Source organism: Muscardinus avellanarius, assembly GCF_963383645.1.
Source record: "Muscardinus avellanarius genome assembly, chromosome: 6".
NCBI classification, from domain to species: domain Eukaryota; kingdom Metazoa; phylum Chordata; class Mammalia; order Rodentia; family Gliridae; genus Muscardinus; species Muscardinus avellanarius.
Genome location: NC_137791.1, coordinates 63,522,816 through 63,550,593, shown reverse-complemented (window position 1 = coordinate 63,550,593; position 27,778 = coordinate 63,522,816). Strand labels below are relative to the sequence as shown.

At 39.2% G+C, this 27,778-nt stretch overlaps 1 protein-coding gene across 5 annotated transcripts in view; it reads left to right on the top strand.

The window, feature by feature from the left end:
* The window catches only part of HERC3 (HECT and RLD domain containing E3 ubiquitin protein ligase 3), a gene marked incomplete at both ends in the record, with an annotated part of 106,097 nt that overhangs the window by 3,019 nt on the left and 75,300 nt on the right, over positions 1 to 27,778 (top strand). For 4 of the 5 annotated variants that reach the window (XM_080697353.1, XM_080697352.1, XM_080697350.1 and 1 more), the window contains one exon: positions 26,958 to 27,117. In XM_080697353.1, coding sequence (XP_080553479.1) covers positions 26,958 to 27,117 — 160 coding nt within the window. Of the gene's footprint in view, positions 1 to 26,957; positions 27,118 to 27,778 lie in introns of those variants that run through there. The other variant, XM_080697354.1, reaches the window with a different exon arrangement.

The following is a 27,778-nucleotide window of genomic DNA, read 5'->3' as shown; positions in this document are numbered from 1 at the left end:
TTTGAAGAGGGAGTATTTTGGGAACTGTGAGATCATTCCTGTGCTCCTGGACTGGAAGGTTAGGATGAACTCTGGAATCAAGTCACCTAAGGGAGATATTATCCCCTCTGACCTAAAATAGGGATAACAATATCTACCAGCTCTTGATAGTAGAAATAATTTGTGTAAATATCTAATGCAGTATCTGGCACTTTTTTGTGTGTATGTGTATATGGTACTGGGGGTGGAACCCAGGGGCTTTTCTACCTCCGGGCTATACTCCCAGACCTATTTTATATTTTATTTGGAAACAGGGTCTCACTAAGTTTCTGAGAACCTGCGCGATCCTCCTGTCTCAGCCTCCTAAGCGATAGGATTACAAGTGTGTGCCACCACTCCCGGTTTCTGGCAGTTTTCTATCTCGTGCCTCCTCCCAAATCATGCCACTGGGCAGTTTTCACCACCAGATGGAAGGCCTGGTGGTGCTCTGGAGTTACAGGGAAAGATGTGTGGGCTGGGAGTTTGAAAATTGGAATCTGATTTTTTATCCACCAAGAAATGATAGTGTGGCCCTGGGCAAGTTTCTTATTTTTGAGCCTTAATTTTCTTTCCTCTAAAAAGAGACTTTCTGTTCTAATAATGTAGTTCTTAGTAATGTAGATTCAAATAGTAAAGACTCCACAAAGCTACCTGCAGCTTTTGAAGGCTGCCCCCCTCCTCTTTCTGTTCTCCATGGCTTTGCCTTCTGCCAGGCAGCACCACTGGAGAGCCAGTGCTCAGACAAGCCTCACCTTATACCTTTGCATTAGAGCCTGGGATAGCCAGTGGGAAGGGAAGCAGGAATGGACAACTATTGTAAAGTTTTGTTGGAGGCATGGTGGTCCAGAGTACAAGCTGACATTTCTCCAGTGGAGCCTCTGGACACAGCTCCATGGAGGAGCTAGTGGTAAGCGGTCAGGCCTCTGGACGTGAGCAAGCCCTGTGGAGCAGCTGCTCTGCCTGCCTGCACATAGGGTCAAGCCAGCACCCCCGTCACCATGCAGCCTCTCTCTACAGACAGGGCTGAGTGATTGCAGGAAACCTGAGCTAGAGAAGTGCCAAGAAAGCTTTCTGATTCAGCCATGGAATCCAGCCCATGCTTGTGATCTAACTTTGGAATAAGCCAGACTCTAGTGTAAATTGCAAGATTCCAGAAATTTCTGTTGTTGGTTAAGCATGTCTGTTAATTATAAACTCCATGGCAGCTGTGGAATAGTGTCTCTCTGAATGGAAAGATTATGTGGGTGGGTGCCTCCCTCTCTTCCTTTAACTTTTTTATCAGTAGGTGTGTTCTAAATCTGGGTACCATTTGGGTTTATTTTCAATGAGTGGGAAAAAGAAAATCAGCTTTTTCAGAGAGAGAGAGAGAGAGAGAGAGAGAGAGAGAGAGAGAGAGAGAGAGAGAGTGTGTGTGTGTGTGTGTGTGTGTGTGTGTGTGTGTTTATCGAGAACCCTGACCTGGAGAGGCCCTAGACATGGAAGTGAAGTCAGTGTCAGGCAGGCTCTGTCCTATCCAGCAGTGATATCACCCCAAGGAGCCTTGGAAAGTTTAATGGAAGGTCCTTTCCCAAGAGGGCATTTCTGGGGTTAATGGACAGGTGTGCAATTTTAACTTGACATTATTACCCAGGTCAGTTAATTGCCTTCTAAACCTGAAGGATTTAAGAAGTCAATGTGGAACTGTTTCCTCCAAGGCTTTGAGAATGTGAAGAAGTGAGTTGATTCTGTGGTACTCTGCCTCCAAGGGGCTTAGGCAGTTTTGAACACAAGTGGAAAACTTAAGACTTTTTTCTTATTTTGGTTTCTTAGTATGGAATAATGCCTGTTCCATCAGCACCCATCCTGTCAGAACTTCTAGCAGCAAGGAATTATATAGCATAGCCTGGAAGATTCCTTGCTTTGCCTTAAAGCTTTCTTTCCATTTAAAATGCAAATGACCCTGAAAGTCACTCAGTCTGACTTTGCTGAGGGGAAGGAAAATTGAAAGAAGTTTGTGTGATGTACCAGGATAAAAGTCCACTACTTAATCTCTGCCTGGGGTCTGTCCTGCCAGACTACATATCATTTATTCACTTTGTCTCTAACTAGAACAGTTACCAGGCACACAGATTCATTTTTGGGGCACATTCTGTGAATGTGATAGAGTAAATATATAAAGCACTCCACAAGGATTTTAAGGGCCTTTAGGCCTCTTTTTTTGCCTCCTAGAGAATATCTGACAGATTCCTCTTGCTATTGTTGCCTATGAGGCTACTGTGTTTTCCTCAAAGATCATTTATTTTTCTCATATTAGTAATGTCCATTTTTGTGACCATCTTCATGTGTGTCTGTATTGTGGTAAGGGGGCATTTCAAGGACAGATCAAATGCTGAAATTTCTGTTTATGTAGGCCCTACCTATTTTTCCAGTGTGCTCCCACAGGGTTCTAGCTTAGGTGTATCCATGACTCATTCTTTTGTTCTTGGGCCATGAGCAAAGGGGCCTGGGATTCCTAGAAGCATTTTTTCCTATGCAGAATATAAACATCCCACCTAAACTCAATGCCCAACTTTTTTTTTTTTTTTTTTTTTTTTGTGGTACTGGGGTTCCAGGAAACCCTTCTACTTCCGGGCTACACTCCCAGACCCACTTTTATATTTTATTTGGAAACAGGGTCTCTTAAGCCAGCGTGATCCTCCTGTCTCCGCCTCCCAAGCGCGGGGATTACAAGCGTGCCTAGGTCAGTGTCCAACTTTTAAAACAAGTCTTGGATTATAGCTCTTTTGCATATTCCTCTCTCATGAGTTTTATTGTCTGCATTCTCATTTTCTCATTCTGATATCAACCTTATTCTCCCTCTCCTAACACAGTTAGATGGTTCCAAGCATTAGAGAAAGAATAGGATTATTCTTCATATTCTTGTCCATGAATTTATCTCATAATTTCATAAGAAATAATTGCAGATCTGGCATTATAGGAAGACTTATGTTTACCCCTTCGTCAAGTAAGCAGGTAAAACAATATGAGTTTTTTTCTAAATGATTTTTGTAAGTAAACTGATTTATAACTGAACATTAAGTTAAATCTTAATATTTTATTAAGCTAAATAGAAACTGGTTGTCTGTAGAAAAGAATTCAAAAGAATTTCCTTCCTATATTGTGCTATTCTTATTCTTGCCCAGCTGTGTTGTAAGCAACACTACTCTTCAACTAAATGTGCATGTCCCGTTCCCCATATGTACTGTGATTTCTAATAGTGGGGGTTTAGTGTAAGCTAATCTTTGTAATAGGATATCTGAATCTATGTAAATATCCTCTTACCTTTCTTATTATTTTTGGATAGGAAAAACTGTAGTGGGTACAATTATTTAGCTGGATCTAATTCGACTTTGCTACATTAATAAAAATTCTGTGTAGACATCTCAGGAATCTCTTTAATAATAAACCCCAAAGGCAACAATCTGTAAGCAGGCTCTAACATTTTTGTGCAATGCTGTTTGATTCATATCTATGATTGGTTCTTTTTACTTCCTCCTGAGTTAGTTTCTCTCTTTATTGTAGGTAATTTAATCCAATTCATTCTCACTTTGTATTCAATCTAAGCATTTCCATAATGCCCATCACCATATGTAACAGCTCTCCTGCTGTTTGATAAATGAGGTTTATAAAGCAGAACATCCAAAAACCTTAATTCCCCAAACTGATTGCTGCCAATGTTGGTAGAAGTAATGCTTTTAACCAACTTATCAGGTTGCTCTTGGGCATCCGAAGGATGCTATAACTCTGTCATTTCAATCAGCTCTTACTAAAGAGCAAACTAGCTAAGCTGAAAGGAAATAGACTTCCTGTTATTGAAGTGCATGTTTCTTTGGGCACAACTCTGATGTAAAAGGCAGAAGGTTCCATAGGAAATGTTCAGACCTCAGCATTGGATTTGCTGGGGTCCCATCCCTTCCTTATTAGGAATGGCAGGTGGGCCCAGAGGGTGCACAACTCTTTCAAATGCTGGTGATAACAATAGTAATCAAACACAGGGGATGTCTTGGCTTCCTTACTAGCTGGGTGGAAAGCCTTATGGTTCAGAGTTATAAAGATCAGGAGCAACATTCACTTAATTTTATTTTCTGGTATAATAGAAGATACTTCTCTCTGTTTATGGTACCTATCCTTTATTCTTTAAAGACATTTGTCTTAGAAAATGCATACTTGCTCATGAGCATACTCAATGTGAGGTGTTCTTTGTGACTTCCAAAATTTGTCCTACTACGTGTGTGTGTGTGTGTGTGTGTGTGTGTGTGTGTGTGTGTGTGTGTGTGTTACTAGAGATTAAACCCAGGGGCATTCTACCACTGAGCTACATCCCCCAACCCTTTTTTATTTTTATTTTGAAACAGGTCTTGCTGGGTTGCTTAGAGTCTCACTACTTGCTTAGGCTGTCCTCCAACCTGCAACCCTTTTATCTCAGCCTTCTATGAACTAGGATTGTAGGTGTGCACCACCACGCCTACTTTTAAGTAATTAACACAGTAGTTTGCATTATGAAACAAGAGGCTCTGTTGATGTTAATTGTAAAAGTGGCTAACAATAGGTATCATAATCTTCATCTTTGTGCGTAGTTTTTTAAAACTGTTTAATCCTCATGATAGCTCCATAAAATAGATCAATACTATTATCCCAGGTATATGTAAAGGAGAAAAGGAAAGGGAGTCCAACTCTTCACAGCAGGACAACTTATTTTGACACATTTAGGACCATTGTCACTTGCTTGACATATGGTGAACTATATTATATAATTTTATATAATCTTTACAGGTATATTTTATGCCACCTAGCCTAGAACTTCCAAAGGATGTGATGAGATTAATTTGTTGTGTTCCCATGTATGTAGAACAAATAAGTTTGAGTTTTGCTTGGGTACAGTTTGGTTTTTGATAGTTCTAAGATTTTGTCCTTAGATATCTTTTTCATCTCAGTTTGATCAGGAAGGGCAGATATGATTTTATTTCAAACTAGTTTTCTTGTTTACATTTATTTTTTCACTCAGTTCTTATGGAGGAACAAAAAGATATAAACTTGGCCACCAAGAATCTTGTATTCTTTAATTTATTGGTTAAATACAAAACATGATCCAGGCACATTGATAAAAGGTAGTGAGAAACAGTTTTAATCTTTGGAAACAGTAGACTACTGTTTATCAGCCTGCTTTTATGCTTCTTTGCATACCAGATAATATGGGCAGGGGAAGTACACTGGGGTTTGTACCCAGGGGTATTCTCCCTCTGAGCTACATACCTAGGCCTTTTGATTTTTTTGTTTGAAATGGAGTCTTGCTAGATTGCTGAGAGTCTTGCTATGTTGTTGAGGCTGTCCTCGAATCTGTGGTCCTCCTGTCTCAGTCTCACAAGTACTGGGATTATAGGTGTGTGTCAGCATGCCTGGCTGATAATTCATTTCTTATTGATATATTTTGTCTCACATTTTGCTTCTTTGTTCATTTCCTTGAATTAGTTACTTCTTGTCATTCAGTCACTGATTGAATAGACACAGTGATTAGACTACTAGACTCATTTCTTTTAGATTCTGTTGGAATACAATAAATCTAGTCCTACCCTTTTAAAGTTTCTAGGCTAGGTGGGAAGATATACCTATAAAGATTATATTATATACACCATGTGTCAAGCAAGTGATAAAGATCCAAAATGTGTCAAAATAAATTTTCCTGCTCTGAAGAGTTAGGACTAAGGTTACCATCAGTCACCTCTTTTAACCCACAGATGTAAAGTTCACATTTATCTTAGGTTTGTGAACTTATGGGAGGGGCCAACTCTAGCATTTTTTTAAGTGGCAGCTGTGATTTTAGGGCACGAGGGTTGTTCATAATTTTTAGTAAATCTGCCTTTTAATTCTGAGTTTTTGTGTTGCAATAGTGATTTTGTAGTTTGGCAATTTAATGATCTCTCATTTAGGCTGATGAGCTGTGATCCTGATAGATCTAGGATAGGTTGAATATTTCTTAATTTATCAACCCGAATACAGCATATCTAGTTAGCACATATTTTATAGCTCTTGGGAATTATTTGTAAATCTTTCTGAGTAATCTTTGATAACTGTCCAACAGATATATTATTTGATATACTTACAGACTTTGAATCATTTTTTGCTCATTATTAAAACAGAAAATTTTGCTAGCTATTAAGATGATTTCAGCAACTGTCTTCATCAGTTTTGTGTTGCTATAACAAAGTACATGAGATTGGATAACTTATACAGTAAAGAGGCTTATTTGATTAATGATTCTGGAGGCTAGAATGCCCAAATAGCATGCAACAGCATCTGGGTAAAGACCTTCCTGGCTGCATCGCAACATGGCAGAAAAATGGAAAGGACTGGCCATGCCAAGCTCATGGGATGGCCTTGCTTTATTTACAACAAATTATCTCGAGAACTAACTCACACCTTCCAGACCCAGTCTACTCTGCAAGACCAGCATTAATCCATTCATGATGATGACCTAATTACTTTTCACTAGGCTCTACCTCTTAAGGGTTTACAAATTCAGCAATCTCACGGTGGGGCCAAGCTTCTAGCTCATGAATCTTTGGGGGACAAATCATATCCAAACCATAGAAGCAACTGAATCATTATTGTGAAAAATCTTAAACCTAGAGTATTAGCTGATTATGAAGGCATGATAATGAGTAAGAGCATGAAATTTGGAGCCAGGCTGTCTGGGTTGGAATCCTGGCTCTGCCATTCAGTGTTTTAATTTTCTTAGTTTAAAATGTGTGGTTAATAATATCAGCCAATTAAGGTTGTAAAGATTTAATAGGCTCCATGTCAGATGTTTGGGATAGTGCCTGACCTTTAATAAATGAGTCAATTAGTGTTAACTACTATTATTTGTAGCAGTACTAATAGTAGTAATTTGTGTTAAGAATTTCCATTATAATTTTTATCCTGGTATTCTAGCATATTAACAAATTAATAAGTTAATTACAAATACGTGTATCTATATAATGTTTTGGTTGTTTCTGTAGGTTCCCTTAACACTATATGATTTGATGAATGGTAGGTATGACATTCAGGGGAGGAAGACACTGTAAGCTAGGACTGTTTTAAAGCACAGTGTGGCCAGGTGTAGTGGTGCACTCTTGTAATCCCAGCACTTGGGAGGCTGAGACAGGAGGATCCCACAGGTTCAAAGCCAGCCTCAGCTACTGAGTGAGGCTCTCAGCAACTTAGTGAGACCCTGTTTCCAAATAAAGTATAAAATAGGCCTGGGAGTATAGTCTGGAGGTAGAAAAGCCCCTGGTTTCCACCCCAGGACCACACACACACAAAAGCAAGATCTGTTTCCAGTTTTTGGAGTTCTTTTTCTCATTGCTCATAAGAAAAGTAGTTATGTTTACAGAGGTCCAACATGTCTTATCTCTATGTCATGGTTAACGTTGCTTCTTTATTCTTATCCAAAATTGCAAAGATAGGGAAGTCATATTATCTGACTGTGGCCATTTCGAATCACCAGGGACTACTTCGTGGTGCTCCAGAAGTCCTGAAGTGTTTTGGCGACAGACAGTATGATCTTGCCATACGTTCAGAAAAGAGACCACAACCTCCTAACTGAGGCCACCCAAAATCTGTCTCCAGTTACCTTAGGCTTCCCATGAGCTTTGATGGGGTGACTCTTTGTTTTGTTTTGTTTTTTGGTGGTACTGGGGTTCCTGGAAGCCCTTCTACCTCCGGGCTACACTCCCAGACCTATTTTATATTTTTGAAACAGGGTCTCTTACGCCAGCGCGGCTGGCTTCGAACCTGCGCGATCCTCCTGTCTCCGCCTCCCAAGCGCGGGGATTACAAGCGTGCGCCACCACGCCCGGCATTCCCCATTCTTTTCTAAGGGTCACTTTTGAAGCAGAAAAACTGGTGAATGCCATTAGTAGTCCCAACATGGGGACATTAATGGCGAACAGCATGTAGTCCTGGCTATCACAGGCTTTCTCTTGGCTGCTGAGTATAATTCACATTGGCTGAATACCTGTCTCCTTTATTGTCTCAGTTTCTTTCTGTTCTGTGGTGCTGGGGATCCAACCCAGGGCTTCATGGATGCTAGGCAAGCACTGTACAATGGAGCCTTTTTTTATTTTTCTATTTTGTAGTTTGTCAAAAAGCCTCTACTATCTTCTCTTCTTTTTTTTTTTCTTTTGTTGTTGTACTGTGGGTGGGACCCAGGGGCTTTTCTACCTCTGAGCTATACTCCCAGACCTATTTCTATATTTTATTTGGAAACAGGATCTCACTAAGTAGCTGAGGCTGGCTTTGAACCTGTGCGATCCTCCTGTCTCAGCCTCCCAAGCGCGGGGATTACAAGTATTCACCACCACGCCCGGCCTATCTTCTTTCCTAATAAAAGGGCACTCATCTTTGGTCAAGGTTTTATAAATATGTTTTTATACTCTTAAGGTGATGACATATGATAGGGTCAGGAAAGCATAGGCTGATGCCCAGAGAGCATAGAGGGCTGTCTTCCACTTTCATGCTCTGTCAGACATGGGTTGAATGGGGGGATGGTACCTGTACACTTCACCCTAGGTTGGGCAGGGCCACTGGACCTGTAAACCTTTATCATTTTGGTGCTGTGCATTGAATCCATCCGAACTACCTTCCCAGGCCTTTTTTATTTTTTGTTTTCAAACAAGGTCTCCTTACATTGCTGTGTCTCACTTAATTCCTGAGGCTGTCCTCTAACCTGGTATTCTCCTATTTCAACCTCCCAAGTACTGGAATGGATTACAGGTATGTACCCTATACCTGGCTGAGAATTTTTTTCTAGCATTGTATGAACTCAAGAAAAAAAATTCTCTTCCATCTCCTTGGTGTCATTTTTCTTCAGTAATGTTTGTGGATTACCATTTTTCTGCTTGGCTTTAGATACTTTGGGTCAAAAAACAACAATTTTTAGGTCCACAGTTTAAGTAACTGTCAACTTTGTTGGGTAATGATTGGTCACATCTGTTCTAGCCAAATAGATGTCTGTGGGCATTTGTGCTACTTACCCTTGTAGGTAGTGCTTGTGGATGAAACCAACCAGTCAAAGCTTGTGATGGGAAAGACAAGGGAGCCAGAGACGCTGACATCTAATATTTCTGTTTTTAGTTTGTCTACTGTATCTTCCTTCCTCTGGGCTGTTCATCACAACAAGGGCAAGACTACAAAAAGAGGCTATACTTCTGTCTCCTTTTACTTTAATTGTTTCTCTTTTCTTAATACTGTCTTGACTTAGAATTTTTTGTCACGACTTTGTATAATTTGCATTTTCATATAAAGTTCTAGACTACTTTGACTTAGCAAAGCTTCATATGGAACTGATTTTAGGTCAAGATTTTATGTCCACACAGGTTAGCCAGGGAGGTGATAATAGGAATTTCAGTGGGAAAGGGTGGTTTACTCAATAAATAGTGTTGATATAATTGGCTGTTCACTTAGCATACAGAATTAGATTTCTAACTCCATTTTTTTTTATGGTACTAGGGATGGAACCCAGGGGCCTTCTACTCCGACCTACACTCCCAGACCTATTTTATATTTTATTTGGAAACAGGGTCTCTTAAGCCAGCTGAGGCTGGCTTTGAACGTGGGCAATCCTCCTGTCTCAGCCTCCCAAGCACGGGGATTACAAGCGTGTGCCACCACGCCAGGCTTCTAACTCCATATTCTAAAATGAATTCCAGATATATGAAAGAGATAAATGTGAAAAAAATCTGTGAACATAATAGGAAAAAATAAGGAAAATATGTTTAGAACCTTGAGGGTTCTTATGTGAGACATAGTTTAGAAGCCATTAAGGAAAACAACTGGAAGATTTACATGAAAAATAAAAGATTTCTCATGGTACAAGGCATCTGTAAACAGAGTCATAAGTTGAGTGGCAGAATGCAAGAAATAATTGCCATACACTGCCGGATAAAGTTTTCTTATCTTTAATATAATAGAGCACCTTTGAGTATCTGATAATGAAAAGATAAGCAACCCTGTAATAAAATGGACATGTTATAAAGGAGTGCTTGAAAATAGCCAATGAATTTATGAAAATTAGTTCATAGAAATGAAAATTAAAATGAGATAACAGTTTTTTATCACCTATTTGATTGGCAAAAATTTAAAAGTATAATACCTGTGTTCACTCATGTGGGAAAATGAGTACTGTCATGTGCTGATTGAGGAAGTGTGAGCTGCCAAAATCCTTTTATAAGCTAAAGGTATGAACTCTGAATGTTCTTGCCTTTTAAATGAGTAGTTTCACTTATAGGAAAATTTATGCAAATAAAAATGTTAATATATAGCATATGGAAATATTTCTAACATGCTTATTAAAGTGATGCTGTTAATGGTAAAATAAGAGAAACAGCCTTCTTACCCTTTGGAGAATAGGCTGATTGAATATAAGAAAAGGTCATGAAACAAAGCATCTGTGTATTGTGTTGTGTGTGTGTGTGTGTGTGTGTGTGTGTGTGTGTGTGTGTATGTGGCATTAGGGATTGAACTCAGGGACAGTCTACCTCTGAGCTATACCCCCAGCCCAATTTTATGTTTTGTGTTGAAACAGGATCTTCATAAGTTGTTGAGGCTGACCTTGAACCTGTGATCCTCCTATCTTAACCTCCCAAGTAATGGGATTGTATGCGTGTACCACTGCACCTGGCTTAGTGTGGATTTTTTAAATAGCATGTAATGGATTCTTGCAGTCACCCAATCTCTATATTGTAACTGGAATATATAGACTTCTAACTCCATATTATAAAGTGAGTTCCAGATATATGAAAGAGAGGATTGAACCAAGGGTATTCTACTTCTGAGCTATACTCCAAGCCCTTTTTATTTTTTGTTTTGAAACAGGATCTTACTTAGTTGCTGAGGGTTTCAGTAAGTTGCTGAGGCTGGTCTTGAACCTATATTCTTCTTGTCTCAGCCTTCCAAGTACTGGGATTATAGGCATGCATCACTGTGCCAGACTTATATGTGTTTTTAAGACAAATATTGGCAAAGGACTATAATTCTTTTTTTAAATGAAACTTCCTCTCTGCTTTATTATTTTTTAAACAAATTTTTTATTGAACATAAATGGCATACATTTAAAATATATTTGGTGCCTTCTCCCCCCACCCCCGTTTTCCCTTACCCCCTCCCACCAATGGTTGTCCAGGTTAACCATGTCATATTCATAATTTTACACATATTCAGATGTAGACCCTCATTAATCAAGATCAGCCTTCCTCCTCTCCTATCTTTCCACTCAAACTTTGCTGATATTTCCCCTCTATTATCTGGAGTCCCACTGGTATCCTCTGTGTTTCCTAGTTTGGGCATATTAGAGGAAACATATGTACCTTCTCCTTCTGTGCTTGGCTGATCTCACTTAACATAAGGTTTATTCTTAGGTATTTTATTGGTTTTGAGGTTATAGTGAATGGAATTGTTTTCTTTGTTTCTTTCATTGTGGATTCATTGTTGGCATAAAGAAAAGCCACTGATTTCTTTACATTGATTTTGTATCCTGCGACTTTGCTGAATTTGTCAATCAGCTCCAGCAGTCTCTTGGTTGAATTCTTTGGGTCTCCCAGATAAAGGATCATGTCATCTGCAAATAAGGATAATTTTAATTCCTTTCTTCCTATGTGAATTCCTTTGATTTCCTTCTCTTGCCTTATTGCTGCAGCAAGAGTCTCAAGGACTGTATTGAAAAGGAGTGGTGATAGTGGGTATCCTTGTCTTGTTCCTGACTTTAGCGGAAATTCTTGCAGTTTTTCCCCATTCAATATAATGTTGGCTTTGGGTTTACAGTATATTGCCTTAATGATGTTGAAGAACATTCCTTCTATTCCAACTTTCTGCAGTGTTTTTAACATAAATGGGTATTGGATTTTTTTTAATGCTTTTTCAGCATCTATTGCTATGATGATGTGATTTTTGTTCTTGGTTCTATTTATGTGGTGAATAACATGTATTGATTTGCGTATGTTGAACCAGCCTTGTTTTTCTGGGATGAACCCAACTTGGTCATGATGTATTATTCTCTTGATATAGTTTTGAATGCGTATAGCTAGTATTTTGTTTAGAATTTTTGCATCTATGTTCATTAAGGATATTGGTCTGTAGTTTTCCTTTCTTGAGGTATCTTTATTTGGTTTGGGGATCAATGTGATACTGGCTTCATAGAAGGAATTTGGGAGAGTTCCATCTCTTTCAATATTCCGGAACAAGTTTATACTAAGTGATAATATATTGACATTTTGTATCTATTTAAATTTTTTGGAGGTATGAATTTGTATTGTAACTTCAATTTGTCAGTTCTTCATTCTTTTTTAAAAAGATATAATAAACTTATTTCTATACATTTTGTTTAAACAAAGTTAATTTTTAGATTTAATACAGTTTAAATGCTAAGTCAAAATAGACTTTTACAGAGCCTCTTTGAAAAAAATCTGATATGGCGAATATTTTGTTGTGATTACACAGTTAAAATATGGCAGCTTTTAGTATGTATCTTGTAGCTTAGTATAAAAGGCTTTTATTCTCTTTTGGGTTGATCCATGGCTTTTGGTAGCCTTTCCAGAAGGCCAAAGTTAAGAATATTTAGCTTCAAGGAAGTAGATAGCACTAGTGCTTAAATATAGAATGTGATGAAAATTGAGACAAGTAGATTTTTACTCTTGCATAATGATGTGTGAGGCAGTCTTCCTGAAGCTTTCCCATGCATGTTGTGGTTGAATAAAAGAAAGTATTATCATAGTACAGTAAATGGTAAAGATCTGCAAAGGATAAAACATTGTTGGTAGCAAGAAAGCTGACTTTGAGGGACCGTTAGTATTTTGTGCCTGAGGATTAAAATTATAGTCCTCTTTGAGGGATCTAAAATTATCAACTGAGGGATTTTTGCATTGGACTGTACAAAATTATACATACCACTGTATATATAATGGCAGAGGTCTTTTTTGCTTTTAATATTCTACCAAAGCTCATATGTAGTTTTTCTACTCTTATAGTGTAGATTTTCTAACTTATAGTCTTTCCTTATTAAAATCCCCTTAAGCTTGGTGTGGTGGCGCACACTTGTAACCCCAGAGATTGGGAGGCAGAGACAGGAGAATTGCACAGGTTCGAAGCCAGCCTCAGCTACTTAGTGAGGCTCTCAGCAACTTAGTGAGACCCTGTTTCCAAATAAAGTATAAAATAGGTCTGGGAGTATAGCCCAGAGGTAGAAAAGCCCACTAGGTTTCACCCCCACTACCACACACACACACACACACACACACACACACACACAATCCTCTTAAAGCATTAGAGTCTGTGTGGTTGGCAATTCTGAGTTCCTGAAAATAACCAAGTCACTGCAGCTGATCTTATTCTGACTAATGGAGTGCTAGTGACTCAAAACTACAAAGTTTTCTCCCCTCCCACTCCATGACAAGGCTCTATATGTTGAATTGACTTAGTGTATCTGGGTTACTTCATATGAAAGCATAAACAGTAAATTAAATTTATGGCATTAAGAAAAAAGTATTCTTAGCTGGACTTAGTGGTAGACACCTATAATCCCAGTACTTGAGAGGCTGAAACAGGAGGATTGTAGGTTTGAGGCCAGCCTCAGCAATTTAGTGAGACTCTGTTTCAAAATTTAAAAAAAAGGGCTGGGGGTATAACTAAGTGGTAGAGTACCCCTGGGTTTAATCCCGTCCTCCTCCTCCTCATCATCATCATCTGGTATGGAGTTTCAGTTTCTGGGAAGGATGGGTAAATACATTACTTCTTATCTTTCCTACTTAATGCAACTGTGAAACCTTGGACAGAATGCATGGAGCAACTATTTGAGGTCTCTAAAAGTAGTGGTAGGTGAATTAGGATAAAGACCAGAGTTAAAAGTACCTGGCAGTGAGTTTACCATTTTCTCCCCTCATATTGCCACTTGGCTGTATATACTTGCATACTAGACCTTTGTTTTTTTTTTTTTTGGTGGTACTGGGGTTCCTGGAAGCCCTTCTACCTCCGGGCTACACTCCCAGACCTATTTTTACATTTTTATTTGGAAACAGGGTCTCATAAGCCAGCGCACACAGCTGGCTTCGAACCTGCGCGATCCTCCTGTCTCTGCCTCCCAAGCGCGGGGATTACAAGTGTGCGCCACCACGCCCAGCCCATACTAGACCTTTTGATCTTGTTCCGCTGGTTCCTGAGACAAGTTCATTTTTTCCCTTGACTCTTTCTTCTTTATTATTCAGACTGTGTAATTTCAACAGATCTACCTTGGACTTTACTGATTCTCCCTCTGTCTTCCATTCTGCTACTGAGGCTATTCAGCCAGCTCTTCACAGTCTTTTCTGTCTAAGTATGTATTAAGAATTAAAACAGAGCCCCAGGGAACCTGGAAATTAGAGGGAAGACTGAGGGAAAGCAACTCTGTATAGTTAGTTAGAACTCCTGAGTTCACCCCTGATCTGTGCATCTGTGGATCTTATTTTGCATAGCAGAAAACAACTTTGAGAACTAAACTAATGGGCAGAACACCGCTCACCTTGGTCACTATTTGGTACACATGGGCTACACATCCAAAGAGTACTACTTCAGAGGCGAGGAAAACAAAAACTAAATTACTGACATTCTTTAGAAGATTTAAGTAAGACTAATTTTTTTTTTAAGGTATTGAGGACTGAACTCAGGGGCATTCTTCTCTAAGCTATACCCTCCTGCCCTTTCTAGTTTTCATTTTGAAACAGGGTCTCACTAGGTTGCTGAGAATCACTGAGGCTGGTGTACAGCCTGCGATCTTCCATGTCAGCCACCATGTGCAGATAAGATCCATATTCTTATAACATGATATTAAAAATATGCATGGTCAATGATCCATAAGTCATTGAGGAAAATCTCAACTTAGAGGAGATAGTAGATCCCAGTGCCATTGTGGGATGATGTACATGGATGTTAGCATGGTCTGATGAAGACTTTACACAGCGTTACACAGAGGTCCCAACAAGCTGGCTCAGACACTTGTGAAAGACATGAATTTTTCAGCAAATAAATAGGTGATATACAGAAGAACCAGAGCCAGGCGTGGTGGTGCACGCTTGTAATTCCAGCACTTGGGAGGCTGAGACAGGAAGATCGCACAGGTTTGAAGCCAGCCTCAGCTACTTAGTGAGGCTCTCAGCAACTAAGTGAGACCCTATTTCCAAATAAAATGTAAAATAAGTCTTAGGGTATAGCCTGGAGGTAGAATGCCTCTGGGTTCCATCCCTACTACTGCAAAAAAAAAAAAAAAAAAAGAAGAAGAACCAAATATAATAACTAAAATGAAGAGCTGGCTGAATGTCCTCAGTAGCAGAATGGATAACAGAGGGAGAATCAGTGATGTTCAAGGAATAACACAGTCTGAATAACAAAAAAGAAAGATTTGAGGGAAAATGAACTTGTCTCAGGGACCAGGGGAACAATCGAGTATGCATGTTGTTTGAATCTCAGCAGGATGTGCTGAAAATAATGACTGAAAAATTTCTGATTTGGCAGAAGACATAAACGTGTGAATTCTAGAAGCCCAGGCAGCCCATCCAAGATAAACTAAAGAAACCCACACTCAGGTCTACCATAATCAAACTTCTGAAAACTAAAGACAAAGATAATACAGTCATGCACTACTTATGTATTAAATAAGATGGGGATATACTTTTTGAATTGCATCTGTTATCATTGTGCAAATAGTGTAATTACTCAGACAGCCAGCTATGATATCACTGGGTGATATCTTAATGGAACCATCATATGTGATAACTGATCAAAGTGTTACATCGCATATGACTATACTTGAAAGCAGCCAGAGCAAAACAACATGTTGTAGATAGGGAAACAATGATTCAAATGACTATAGATTTTACACCAGGATCCAGGGAGGCCATAAGGAAGCACCATTTTTATACCATTTTTAAAGTACTGAAAGAAAGGAATCATCAGCTTGGAATTCTGTATTGGGCAAAAAGTAGCCTTATTTATGTATTTTTTGTTATTGTTGTTGTTGTACTGGGGATTGATTCTACCTCTAAACTATACCACACATTCCTATTTTTTATTCTTTATTAAGTTGCGGAGGACCTCACTAAGTATCTGAGGCTGGCCACGAACCTATGTACCTCCTGACTCAGCCTTCCAAGTACTGGGATTACAAGTACACACTACCATGCCTGGCTAAGCCTTTATAAATGGGGAACAGAGGCATTCTCAGGTAAAGTCACAATTCAGTTATAAGACCTATATTGTACAAGAGCTAAAGGAAGTTTTTTGGACAGAAGTACAAAGATATTGGAGGAAATGTTGGAACATCAGAAACCAAGAAGAGTTAGGTGCAGTGGCATACACCTGTAATCCCTGCTATTTGGGAAACTGAGGCAGGAGGTCACAAGTTCAAGACCAGCCTTTGCAACTTAGTGAGACCTTGTATTCAAATAAAATTGTAAAAATAGGATGGGGATGTAGCCTAATGCATGTTTGGCATGTGCCAAGGCCTTGGGTTCACATTTCAGTACCACACAAAATAAAAAGCAAATGAGCAATAGAACTAGATATTTGGTAAATAGATTCTTTTCTTGAGTTTCTTAAAATGTTTTATGGTTGAAAGCAAAAATTCTAACTTTATGGTGGCTTAAGATATAATATTTAGGGCTACTATAACTTTATACAGATGTAGTATTAAGATAACTAAAACTTAAAGAGGAGAGATAAACTGAACTATATGGTGGTAGGTTTCTATTTTCCACTTGACCTTGTAAAATATTGAATCTAAGTATAGACTTGTCTTGGTCAACATTCTCACTGCTATAATTCAAAGCAACTGACCACACAAACTTAGAGGAAGGAGGATTTGTTTGCTCACAGTTTTTTGGAGATTCAAGGTTCAGTCCATGTAAGCATCTGTGGGTCTCAGAGCATGGTGGCAGAAAGCAGAGAGAGAGGGGGAGAACACACAGACTCTGGTCCTTGCATCATAGAGGCTGAGAACAGGGAGAGGAGAGGACCTTATATAATCTCCAAGGCCACACCCCCAGGAGCCTCCTCCTTAGCAAACAAGCCCCACTTCCAACCTTGTTTCTTCCAGCCTCATTTCTGTGAGGGCTAGCGAGACATTCCATATTTAAACCATGACTCTCTCCACTCTGTCCCCTAGACCTCATAGTCACTTCACATTGCAAAATACATTTAGTCCATCTGCAAGAGTTCCCATATACTTAATAGTTCAGCATCATTCAAAAGTCCTAAGGTTCAAAATCTCTTGAGACTCAAAGTGAACTCTTGGTTGTGAGCCCCTGTAAAATAAAATAAAATAAAAATATAAAGCAAGTTGCATGCATCCAGTATATAAAGGCACAGAATAAACATTTGCATTTCAAAAAGAGAAATAGGAACTTAGAAAGTGGAATGGGACCAAAATAGTATCAAAATCCAACAGGGCAAGCATTTGCTCCTGTAGCTCCATTTCTGGGGCACATGGTGGTGAGATGTGATCTCCCACAGTCCTCGGTAGCCCTGCCTCTGTGGCCTGGTTGGTTACAATGGGCAGTGTTGTTACTCTTCCTGCTTGGCTCCATGTCTTGCAGCTTGTACCCTCTCTTTGCAGTCATTCCGCATTCCTCGCATTTCTAAATTGTGCCTTTTTATTTTCTTGCAGCCTTGGTTTTATACTGACAGCTTCACAGATGGTCCCATTTGGGCCTGCTTGCAGGGATTCCAACCCTGCTACAGGTTGCCTGGCCTCCTCGGCTTTCCTTTGAAACTAGGGGGTGGGTGGGAAGACGCCATGACCCGCCCCCCCCTTTTTTTTTTCCAGAAAAGCCCCCATTATGTGAGTGCCAAAATAGCAAGCAAGAAAGGTAGCCACATCGTTTTCAGTCACTGCTGCTGGGCCTTTTCTATCAAAGCCTTCCTCATCATAGGCAGTGCTGGAAGCTCCATCAAGACCACAGTTAAGATAGCTGACTGCCTTTCTTCAAAATGGACTCTCTTGTTTCCATGGTTACAAACTGCTCGGACCTCTTTGCTTTCTTTTTTATGCAAATCTTCAACTGCCCTGATTGCATTCCTTTGTTTCTAATCAAAGCATTGAGCCCCCTTCCCCCTTCAGCCATCTTACTTTCTTTTTCTTTCTTTTTTTTTTTTTTTTGTGGTACTGAGGTTCCTGGAAACCCTTCTACCTCTGGGCTACACTCCCAGACCTATTTTATATTTTTATTTGGAAACAGGGTCTCTTTAAACCAGCAAGGCTGGCTTTGAACATGCTCAATCCTCCTGTCTCTGCCTCTCAAGCAAGGGAATTACAAGTGTGGGCCACTACACCCGGCCTCGCCATCTTACTTTTTTAAGTAGTACCATCTCTCTGGTCCCCAGCTTTAAACATGACTTTCTGGCCAAACTGCAAATCTATAAAATGTCTCTGCTTTGCTTTCTGCTTCCAAAATTCGTTGTACAATTCACTAAATGCAGGCATCAATATCCATAATGCAGTTTGGATACTTTGCTGTTTTGAGATGTCCTCTGCCAGTTTAATTAGTCCATCATCTTTAAATTCATCCTCACACACAGTCTCAGGACATGGGCAAAATGCCAATAAGTTCTTTGGCAGAATGGAATGCATTTGGCCTTTGTTCCATTTTTCTATGCAGTCCTCTTTGCTCTTCAGAGCATAGTTTCTAGTGTCCACCTTTCTAGCCATATTCTGTTCCATCAAAATTCCCGTTACATTCTAGTTCCAAAGACTCACAACACGCATGATCAGATTTAGATAGAGTGGTGACCACATTCCTGGTACCAGTTTCTGTCCCAGCCAGTATTCTCACAGTTATAAAGAAAGCAACTATGCACACAACTTAGATTAAGGAAGGTTTATTTGCTCACAGTTTTTTTTAATATTCAGGGTTCAGTCCTCTATACAGAAAGAGAGCAGAGGGAGGAGAGAACCTAATATAATTCCTAAGGCCACACTCCCAGGAATCCACACTTAGCAACCCTGGCTCTGCTTTCAACATTGGTATCTTGTTTCACGGAGGTGTAAGAGGACATTCCAAATCCAAATCAATACAACTGAAAAGATATTGATATTTTAATTCCTAGAGCTGTCACTTGAGAGATGATTTTGTATATAACACAGTAAGGGCCGTGCATGGTGGTGCACACTTGTAATCCCAGCATTTGGGAGGCTGAGACAGGAGTGTACCAGTATTGGGAATGGCCTAGGAAGATTTGAAAAAGCTCTGGTTATTAATAAATATATTTCAAAATTGGGTGAGGGGCAGACATGTGGAAGGACTTGATTTTTGCCAAGAAGCAGGCACCTTATTGTAAATTAACCTAGCTAAAGGTAATTAACAAGTGGAAAGAGAATGGGAGCTAGGACTTCCTCATTCTAAAGACATGTTTACATAATAATTGATAATCTAGTTTGAATGGGAGGAGGGTAAAAGGGGAAACCTGGGCGTAGACCAAAGTTCGGTAGGAAAATTAGAGGATGGGCTTTACCTATGTCAGAGTTATGTAGGAAAAAGCAAGATGGAGGATGTCATATCTATAAAAAGACTGTTCCGGGTTTTGTATTTTGGTGAATTCATTTGAAGCACCCCCTCATGCTTAGCATGAGGTTGTAACTATCTTCTGTATTTCTATCTTTTTAATAAACTCCTTTAAACCTTCAGCAAGGCGCTTGGGAGGCAGAGACAGGAGGATCGTGCAGGTTCGAAGCCAGCATCGTTGGCTTAAGAGACCCTGTTTCCAAAAATAAAATAGGTCTGGGAATGTAGTCCGGAACTAGAAGGGCTTCCAGGAACCCCAGTACCACCAAAAAAAAAAAAAAAAAATCTTCAGCAGGAGTCCAGGCTATTGTATATCTATCCTTAGCTCAGGACAAGAACCCGTGGTTTTTCTGAGGGAAATTGTTTCCAGGGGTCTAATAAAGGTCCCCGGGGGGGGGAAAAGTTTCCCCAAACGGTAACATTCATCTTTCACCATAACATCTTAAACCATAACAAGGAGGATCATGGTTTGTGGACAGCTTTAGCTACTTAGTGAGGCCTTTGTAACTCAGACCCTGTTTCAAAATAAAGAAAAAAAATAGTAGCTTGGAGATATAATATTCCTGGGTTCCATCCCCAGTACTACAAAATAAAACACAACACAGTAAGGACTGAGAATGTGGCTCATTGGCAGAACAATTGACTAACATGCGTGCCTCTTTGGGTTCAATCCCAATAACCACATAAAAAGAAATAGCAAAACTTCACAATGTGTAAATTACAGTGGAATACTAAAAAATATTTACTCTGGAGATTGGGTATAATGCAAGATGGTATAGCCATTTTGGAAAAGGCTTGGCAATTCTGTAAAAAATAATTAAACACATATTTTATGACCTAGTAATTGCTATCCTTTATTAGTCCACTGATATAAAAGGTCATTCTCATATAGTAACCTATAAGTGAATATTCATTGCATTCTATTTATAATCAGTAAAAACGGAGAACAATGCCATATGGTATATTCATTATACAATAGAATATTCCCTTTGAATAAAAAGAAACAGGCTATGGATGTATATAACTTAAGTGAAAGAATCCAGTTTCTAAAGTTAGATTACTGTGTGACTCCCTGTATGTAACAATATGGTGATAGAAAACAGATGAATGGTTGTCAGCTGTTAGGGATTAAGAGGGTAAAAAAGGGAAATTTTGGAGAGTGATAGAACTGTTCTGTATTTGGTAGTGGTTTAAATTCATAGAATTATATATCAAAAAGATCTTTATTGCATGATATTTTACTTAAAAATTTTTAAATATAATTTTATTGGTGCATTGTAATTATACATCATAAGGCTCAAAGTGATACAACATACATGCACACAGCACTTGGTGTATTTTTCTCAGCATCCCTCCCTGCTCTCCTTCTCTCCTCCATCAATGTTAGTGAGTTTGGTAGTGATATATTCTTATATGGATATAGCATTATTTGAACTGTGTCATCCATCAATTCTCTTTTTCCCTTTCCCAGATCTTTCTCCAAATTCCTTTTCACTGTTCTTCTGCTCTGTCTTCTCGTTTATCTGAATTTCCTTTTGTTTCCTATTTTCTCTCTAGCTTACATATATGAGAGAAAACATATAACCCTTGACTTCCTGAGACTGGTTGATTCACTTAGCATAATACTCCTTAGTTCTGTCCATTTTCCTACAAATGACATAATTTTGTTTTTTATGGCCGAGTTTAAGTCTATTTTGTGTATAATACCACTTTTTATTTATTCATTCATCTGTTGACAAACACCTAGGTTGGTTCCATAATCTGGCTATTGTGAACTCTGCTGCTATAAACATGGGTATGCCTGTATCACTATAGTATTCTGACTTTAATTCTTTTGAAACAATACTGAAGAATGGTAAAGCTGGGTCACACAGTGGTTCTGTTTCTGTTCTCTTGAGGAACCAAAGCTGACTCTGGTTTTAGTGCTGTGGCTAAGAAACAAGATACACTTTCTCTTACGAAAATAGCCTCCATGTTTAAACCAAAATAATTAAAAAAGAAATTTGAATATAGGTTTGGAAAAGCTATATTTTCTTCGAGACACAGAAGCAAAGAAAATGTATGAGAGGGCTTGGTCATATTGTATAATGGGGTAGGACCCTAAAAGAAAAGTCAGGCACTGGAACATTCTTTGTATTGGAACTACAGAGAAATTCAAATGGATAATATTTAGTTTTGAGTCACCTGAGAAAGAATAGAATGGTGATAGCAGAGTGTAGCAGCAGGAGGCAAGATGTAGATCTCAAGGGTAAATGGCAACGTTATCATCTTTCCTCTCGGCTCATATCATCTTTCTCTATTACTACCTTGACAGTTTAATTCCAAGTTTACATTAACTCTACAAAAATGGATAAATTTTTTTTTTCGGGTCTGGGGATAGAACCCAGGGGCATTCTACCTCCAAGCTACACCCCCTGCCCTGTTTTTTACTCTTTATTTTGAAACAGGGTCTCACTAAGTTGCAGAGGGCCTCACTAAGTAGCTTAGGCTGTCTGTGAACTGCGATCCTCCTGTCTCGGCCTCCCAAATGCTGGGATTACAAGCGTGCGCCACCACACCTGGCAATGTATAAAATTATGATGGGCTCAAACACTATGTAGAAATAACCCCCATGGTGTAAGGCAGAATTGATTTGATCAAAACAGCAGTCTGCGTTTGGCACCACACTGCCCTATTAACTATGGCTTGTTCAGAGTTAGTAAGACTCCTAAAGACTTAAGGGAGAGGATCAGAGAGAAAATATACCTTTATCTTCAATGCCAAATGTTTCATTAGCATGTTTAATTATCTTAATGCGTAGGTAGAGGTTTTGTCATGATCTGCAAAATATAGTGTATAGTCTTAACAGAATGAATCAGAAGAGACTGCAAGTGAAAATGTGCACCATAGCCTGACTGTTCCCAACTGGGGCAGTGGTATATTTAGGAAAAAGAGTGAATGAGGCTTTCATAAGCAAACTGCCCCAACCCAGAGGGTAGATTCTAGAAGAGGGATTATAGTTCTACTGTGACAGATTTCCCCCCTGAATAGGCTGAGTACAGTTTTCTGGCTAGGAAAAGAATAAATTAATCTTGTGTAACTGTGATTTATTATGCCATTGTGGCTGTAAGTTTTGTTGGTGAGGGTGGTTTGATGTCTGTTTTGGTGGCTGATGTGTGATGGGACAGGAAATGGTTTGCCTAGAGCTTGATCAGACTGGGGGTCAATGGTGATTGGAATCTTAGTATGTCCTTGGAGGCTGCTCAGTTGTGATTAAAGCAGGACCAAGAAGGATGCTATTAACATATTTGGGGGCAAGAAAGTAGCTGTCAGATGAGTGCCCAACAGATGAGAGGTGTATTAGTGTCATCTTAGGCTATGTGGTGATATCCAGGCAGCTTGGCGGTGGGAAGATTGAGTATTGAGAGGCCTCAGGCATGAGTGAATCAAGTCTGGGTTTCAGGCCCAACGGAACAGAAAATCTGCCTATGTCCTGGAACTGGTACAAGGTGGGAAATTTGGTCAGAGTAGCAGCATCTGAGTTACCTAAGCCCCTTTGGTAGGGGTTTCTTACATTTTCACAAAATGAAGATGGAACCTTTTGTGCTTGGAGTAAGGCAGAGTTGGGAAGTAGGGGTCTAGTAATAAGTGGAGGTTAAGGCAGATGGAAAATGGGACAGGAGAAGTTATAGCATCATATATGGCAGTTTCTTTGATGTGAGCATATTTTCAGTTGCTTAATTAAACCGTTTTGTTGTTTTTAAGTAAATAATTTAAGCAGAGTTTGTAGGTCATTTACCAGTTCCTTGCCTCACCTGTTCTCACCTTTGAGTCTCACTTAAAGAGGCCATCACTTTGTTTCTTTGGTTTCTTCTTTTGATATTTATCTTCATGTTTATAAATAATATGCTTAATAAGCTAGTGTCATAGTCAGCATTCTCCTAATCTGCTATAATTTTAGACACCTGACCTCACAAGCTAGAGAAAGGAAAATTTACCTACTCAGTTTTTTGGAGTTCTTGGAGTTCAGTCCATGTGAGGCCAGCGTACAGAGCTGGAGCTCAGACCATGGTGGTGGGAAGTGGAGAGGAGGAGAGCACAGAGGCTCTGGTCCTTGCATCACAGAGGCTAGAAGCAAGAGAGCGAGCGAGCAAGGAGAAAGAACAGGTAAACCCTCAAGGCAGCACCCCCAGGGACCTACCTTCCCCAGCCACATCCTATTGCCCTGGCTACCTCCTACTAGATTTATCTACAGATGAGATATCTGCAGCCCTCGTGACCAAACCATATCAACCCTGAACACTAATACACAAGCTCTTCAGGGGACACTCTATATCTGACCGTAGCAGCTAGTTCTTGGTTTTTTAATACTGGGAATAATCTTAAGACTTCCCACTAGTAAAGTTAAGATTCTTTTATATTTTTTACCCATACTTTCCTCTTCTCTACTTAGACTTTATTTTTCTCCTTTTCGCTCAGTAACCTCTATATAGCTAAAAGAATGATAGGTCTCATAATATTGTGAAACTCATCAGATAAGTATTTAGTTTTCCCCCTTGTTGACATTTCTCCGACTTTGCTTTAAAAGCTTGCTACATAGCCATCTTGCAAATATTCTTTGCCCCTTTTCTGTGTAAAATTCCTTTTTCTTGGATCCTGAGGTTTTTGTTTGGGAGATATATCTTTTTCTTTCTTTCTTTTTTTTTTTTTTCCGGTACTGGGAGTAGAACCCAGGGGCATTCTATCTTCGAGCTACACCCCCAGCCCTAGTTTTTATTCTTTATTTTGAAACAGGGTCTCACTGAGTTGCAAAGGGCCTCACTAAATAGCTGAGGCTGTCCACAAACCTCAATCCTCCTGTCTCAGCCTCCCAAGTGCTGGGATTACAAGCGTGCACCACCATGCCTGGCTGGAGCTATATCAAAGTAGCTTTCTGGGAAATGCAGTATAGGAATTAACAATATTTTGACAGCTTTACATGCATGAAAATTGTACTTTGTTCTCCCTGTCCTCACATCTGATTCACAGTAGGCTGGATGTAGAACTCTCCATTGGAAGTCATTTTCCTTTAGAATTGTGAAGATACTACCCCATTGTTTTCTATAGTCTAATGGTGCTTCTGAGAATGTGATACTATTATGATCCTTGTTCTATTATACGTAAATTGTTTGCTTTTCTAGAAACTTTAAAAATCTTTCTCAGTATCTAATATTTCAAGATGAAGTACTCAGAAATAGATATAGTTATTTTTCTGTGCACTTAATATGTTCTTCATTCTTGTGTTTGAATTTTCTACCTTGTATCTTTTCAGATTCTCTTTCTAGAGCTCTTATTTTTCAGATGTTGAACCTCTTGGATTAATTTCTTAATGTTTTATTTCCTAGAAAATTCTAACTTTCAATCTTTGTTTCCTTGTTGATATAAATTGAGCATAATTGTCATTCTGGATATATATAATGTTTTCCAAGTCTTTGGAGGTTTTCTGCTATTACTTTGTTAAATATGTATTCTGTCCTTTTCTCCTTATTTTCTCTGTTCAGAATTTTTTTTCTTTTATTTTGTGGTACTGGGGTTTCTGGAAACCCTCCTACCTCTGGGCTACACTCCCAGACACCTATTTTTTATATTTTCATTTGGAAACAGGGTCTCTTAAGCCAGCAAGGCTGGCTTCGGACCTGCGCGATCCTCCTGTCCCTGCCTTCCAAGCGCAGGGATTACAAACGTGCACCACCACGTCCGGCATTCAGAGTTCTTATAATGCAAATATTTGTTCATTTAATCATGTCCCATAAGTCCCATAGGCTTTCTTTGTTCTTTTTCGTTTATTTCACATCTGTTCTTGATTGGGTTAGTTCAAATGACCTGTCCTAGTTTTTAGAAATTCTTTCTTCATCTTGATCTAGTCTGTAGTTGTGGCTCTCAATTATATTTTATTTATTTAGCGCTGCACTGGGATTGAACTCAGGGACATTCTGCCACTGAGCTATACCCCCAGCCCTGTTTTACTTTGTATTTTGAAACGGGATCTCACTAAGTTGCAAAGGGCCTCGCTAGGTTGCCAAAGCTGGTCACAAACCTGTAATTCTTCCGTTCTAGCCTCTCAAGTACTGAGATTACAAGCATGCACCACCATGCCCTGCTGTCAGTTATATTTTTTATTTATTTAGTTATTCAGCTGCAAGATTTCTCTTTGGTTCTTTTTTATGATATTTATCAATGTGTTGAATTTCTCATTCAAATAACAAATTGTTTTCTAGATTTCATTGAATTATTTGTATTCTCTTGTATCTCACTGAGCTTTTTTAAGATCACTATTTTGAATTGCTTTTCAAACATTTTGTAAGTTTTCTTTCTTTTAGTTTGTTACTGGAAAATTATTGTGTACCCTAAAAGGTGTCATTTTTCCTCGCTCTTTCATGTTTATGCCTCTACATGATGTCTGTGCATGTGCAAGCTACCTTTTCTAATTTTATGGAGGATTTCTTAAGGGAGATATTTTTTCCCATAGATGGGTACTGGGGAGTTGGTTGGTTGGTATGGTGTATTAGCTTTGGTTTTGATTTTACACCAAAGTATAGGTTTATACAGTTTCTTCAGCAGTAATCCTTGTTAGCCAAATCTATGGATGTGTTAGTGGTCTATTGCCGGGGCTGGGGCTGCTGCCTATCTGGCTGTTGGCCACCTTCCCCTTTGTGCAAGTCTATCTGTTCCGTCGGGAATGGGACATTGCCTGGGTTTGACTACTGGAGTCCTGGCCTCTTTGTGAGTCCTAAGCTCTAAGCAGGTGGTGGAATCAAGGTAGAGCTCAGGGATGGACACACACTGTGGTACTAGCTTCCAAGGTGGGGTGTACTCTAGCAGTTGGTCTGGTTGTGAGCTGGGCTGATTATCCCATAGTGAATATCCCATGTCTTGAATACATGTAAGAATATATTCTGGAACTGAGGTAAGAAAGATGTTTAGAATTCTGAATATTTGTGTGGATGGGAGAAGGGAATCTCATTATTCTAGGCAGAATTTCACTCATTCCCACCACTTACAGAAATATGCCTCATTTTCACTCACATCTGGGCACTCTGTGTCATATCTCCAAACAATAAACCTTCAGAGTTTTCCCTGGATGAAAAGCGTGAGGCACATGGCTTTCTATATTCAGGGAGCAACTGTAATGTGTGTGCTACCATAGGCATGTATGCTACATAATGCAGCTACAATCTAAATTGACAGCATTTAGGAATATATGAAGTTTATAATCTGTAAGTGTGTAGACTTATTTCCTCTCTCTAAAAAACTAAGCTTCCTAGGAAGATAATTCTGTGTAAGGCTAGCAACATATCTGTTTCTAGGCTACACATTTTCTTCCTTTGGTTTGATCTCTTTCAGAACAAATTGGAGCTTTGGCAGATCAGCACATTATTCATGTGGCATGTGGCGAGTCCCACAGTCTGGCCCTTAGTGACCGAGGCCAGCTGTTTTCTTGGGGTGCAGGGAGTGATGGTCAACTAGGACTCATGACTACCGAGGATTCCGTGGCAGTGCCCAGGTAAAAATGTCTCAGAAACGAATCTTGGTTTCAAGTGTCAGTTGTTTTAAAAATTACTTTCTGCTGTTACTTTGGTAGATTCCTTGATTTTGTTTTTTTCTTCTTTTTTTTATGGTACTGTAGATTGGACCCAGAGACATAATACCTCCAAGCTATACCCCGACTTCCCCCTTTTATTTTTTGTTTTGAAATGGTCTCACTATACTGAAACTCTTGTTATGTTGCTGAGGCTATCATTGACCTTGCGATCCTCCTGTCTCAGTCTCCTAAGTACTGGGATTATAGACATGAGTCACCACAGTGGACTGTTCTCTTCAGTTTATTGCTAGTTTCTTCATGCTATTGCTGTGCTTTGTCCCGTTTCAGCACAAAAATTGTGATTATGGCCAGGAATAGTGGCACATGCCTCTAATTCCTCTTCCTTTTTGCCTATCTTAAATTTTTTGTCTCTTTAATTAAAACTGTTTTAAGGAAAAGACGAACATAAAGTTAAGAGTGATTTAATTCACTTTCTGATGTAAAACAAATATCTTAAATTAATTTCTTACAAAAGTTAATTTAATTTGAGGGGAGAGGAGAGTGTCAGTAAGAAAAGAGTGATGCCTTGTTTTAGTTATATGTAATTTTAGGGAAAAGATATATAATATTAATGACAACATTT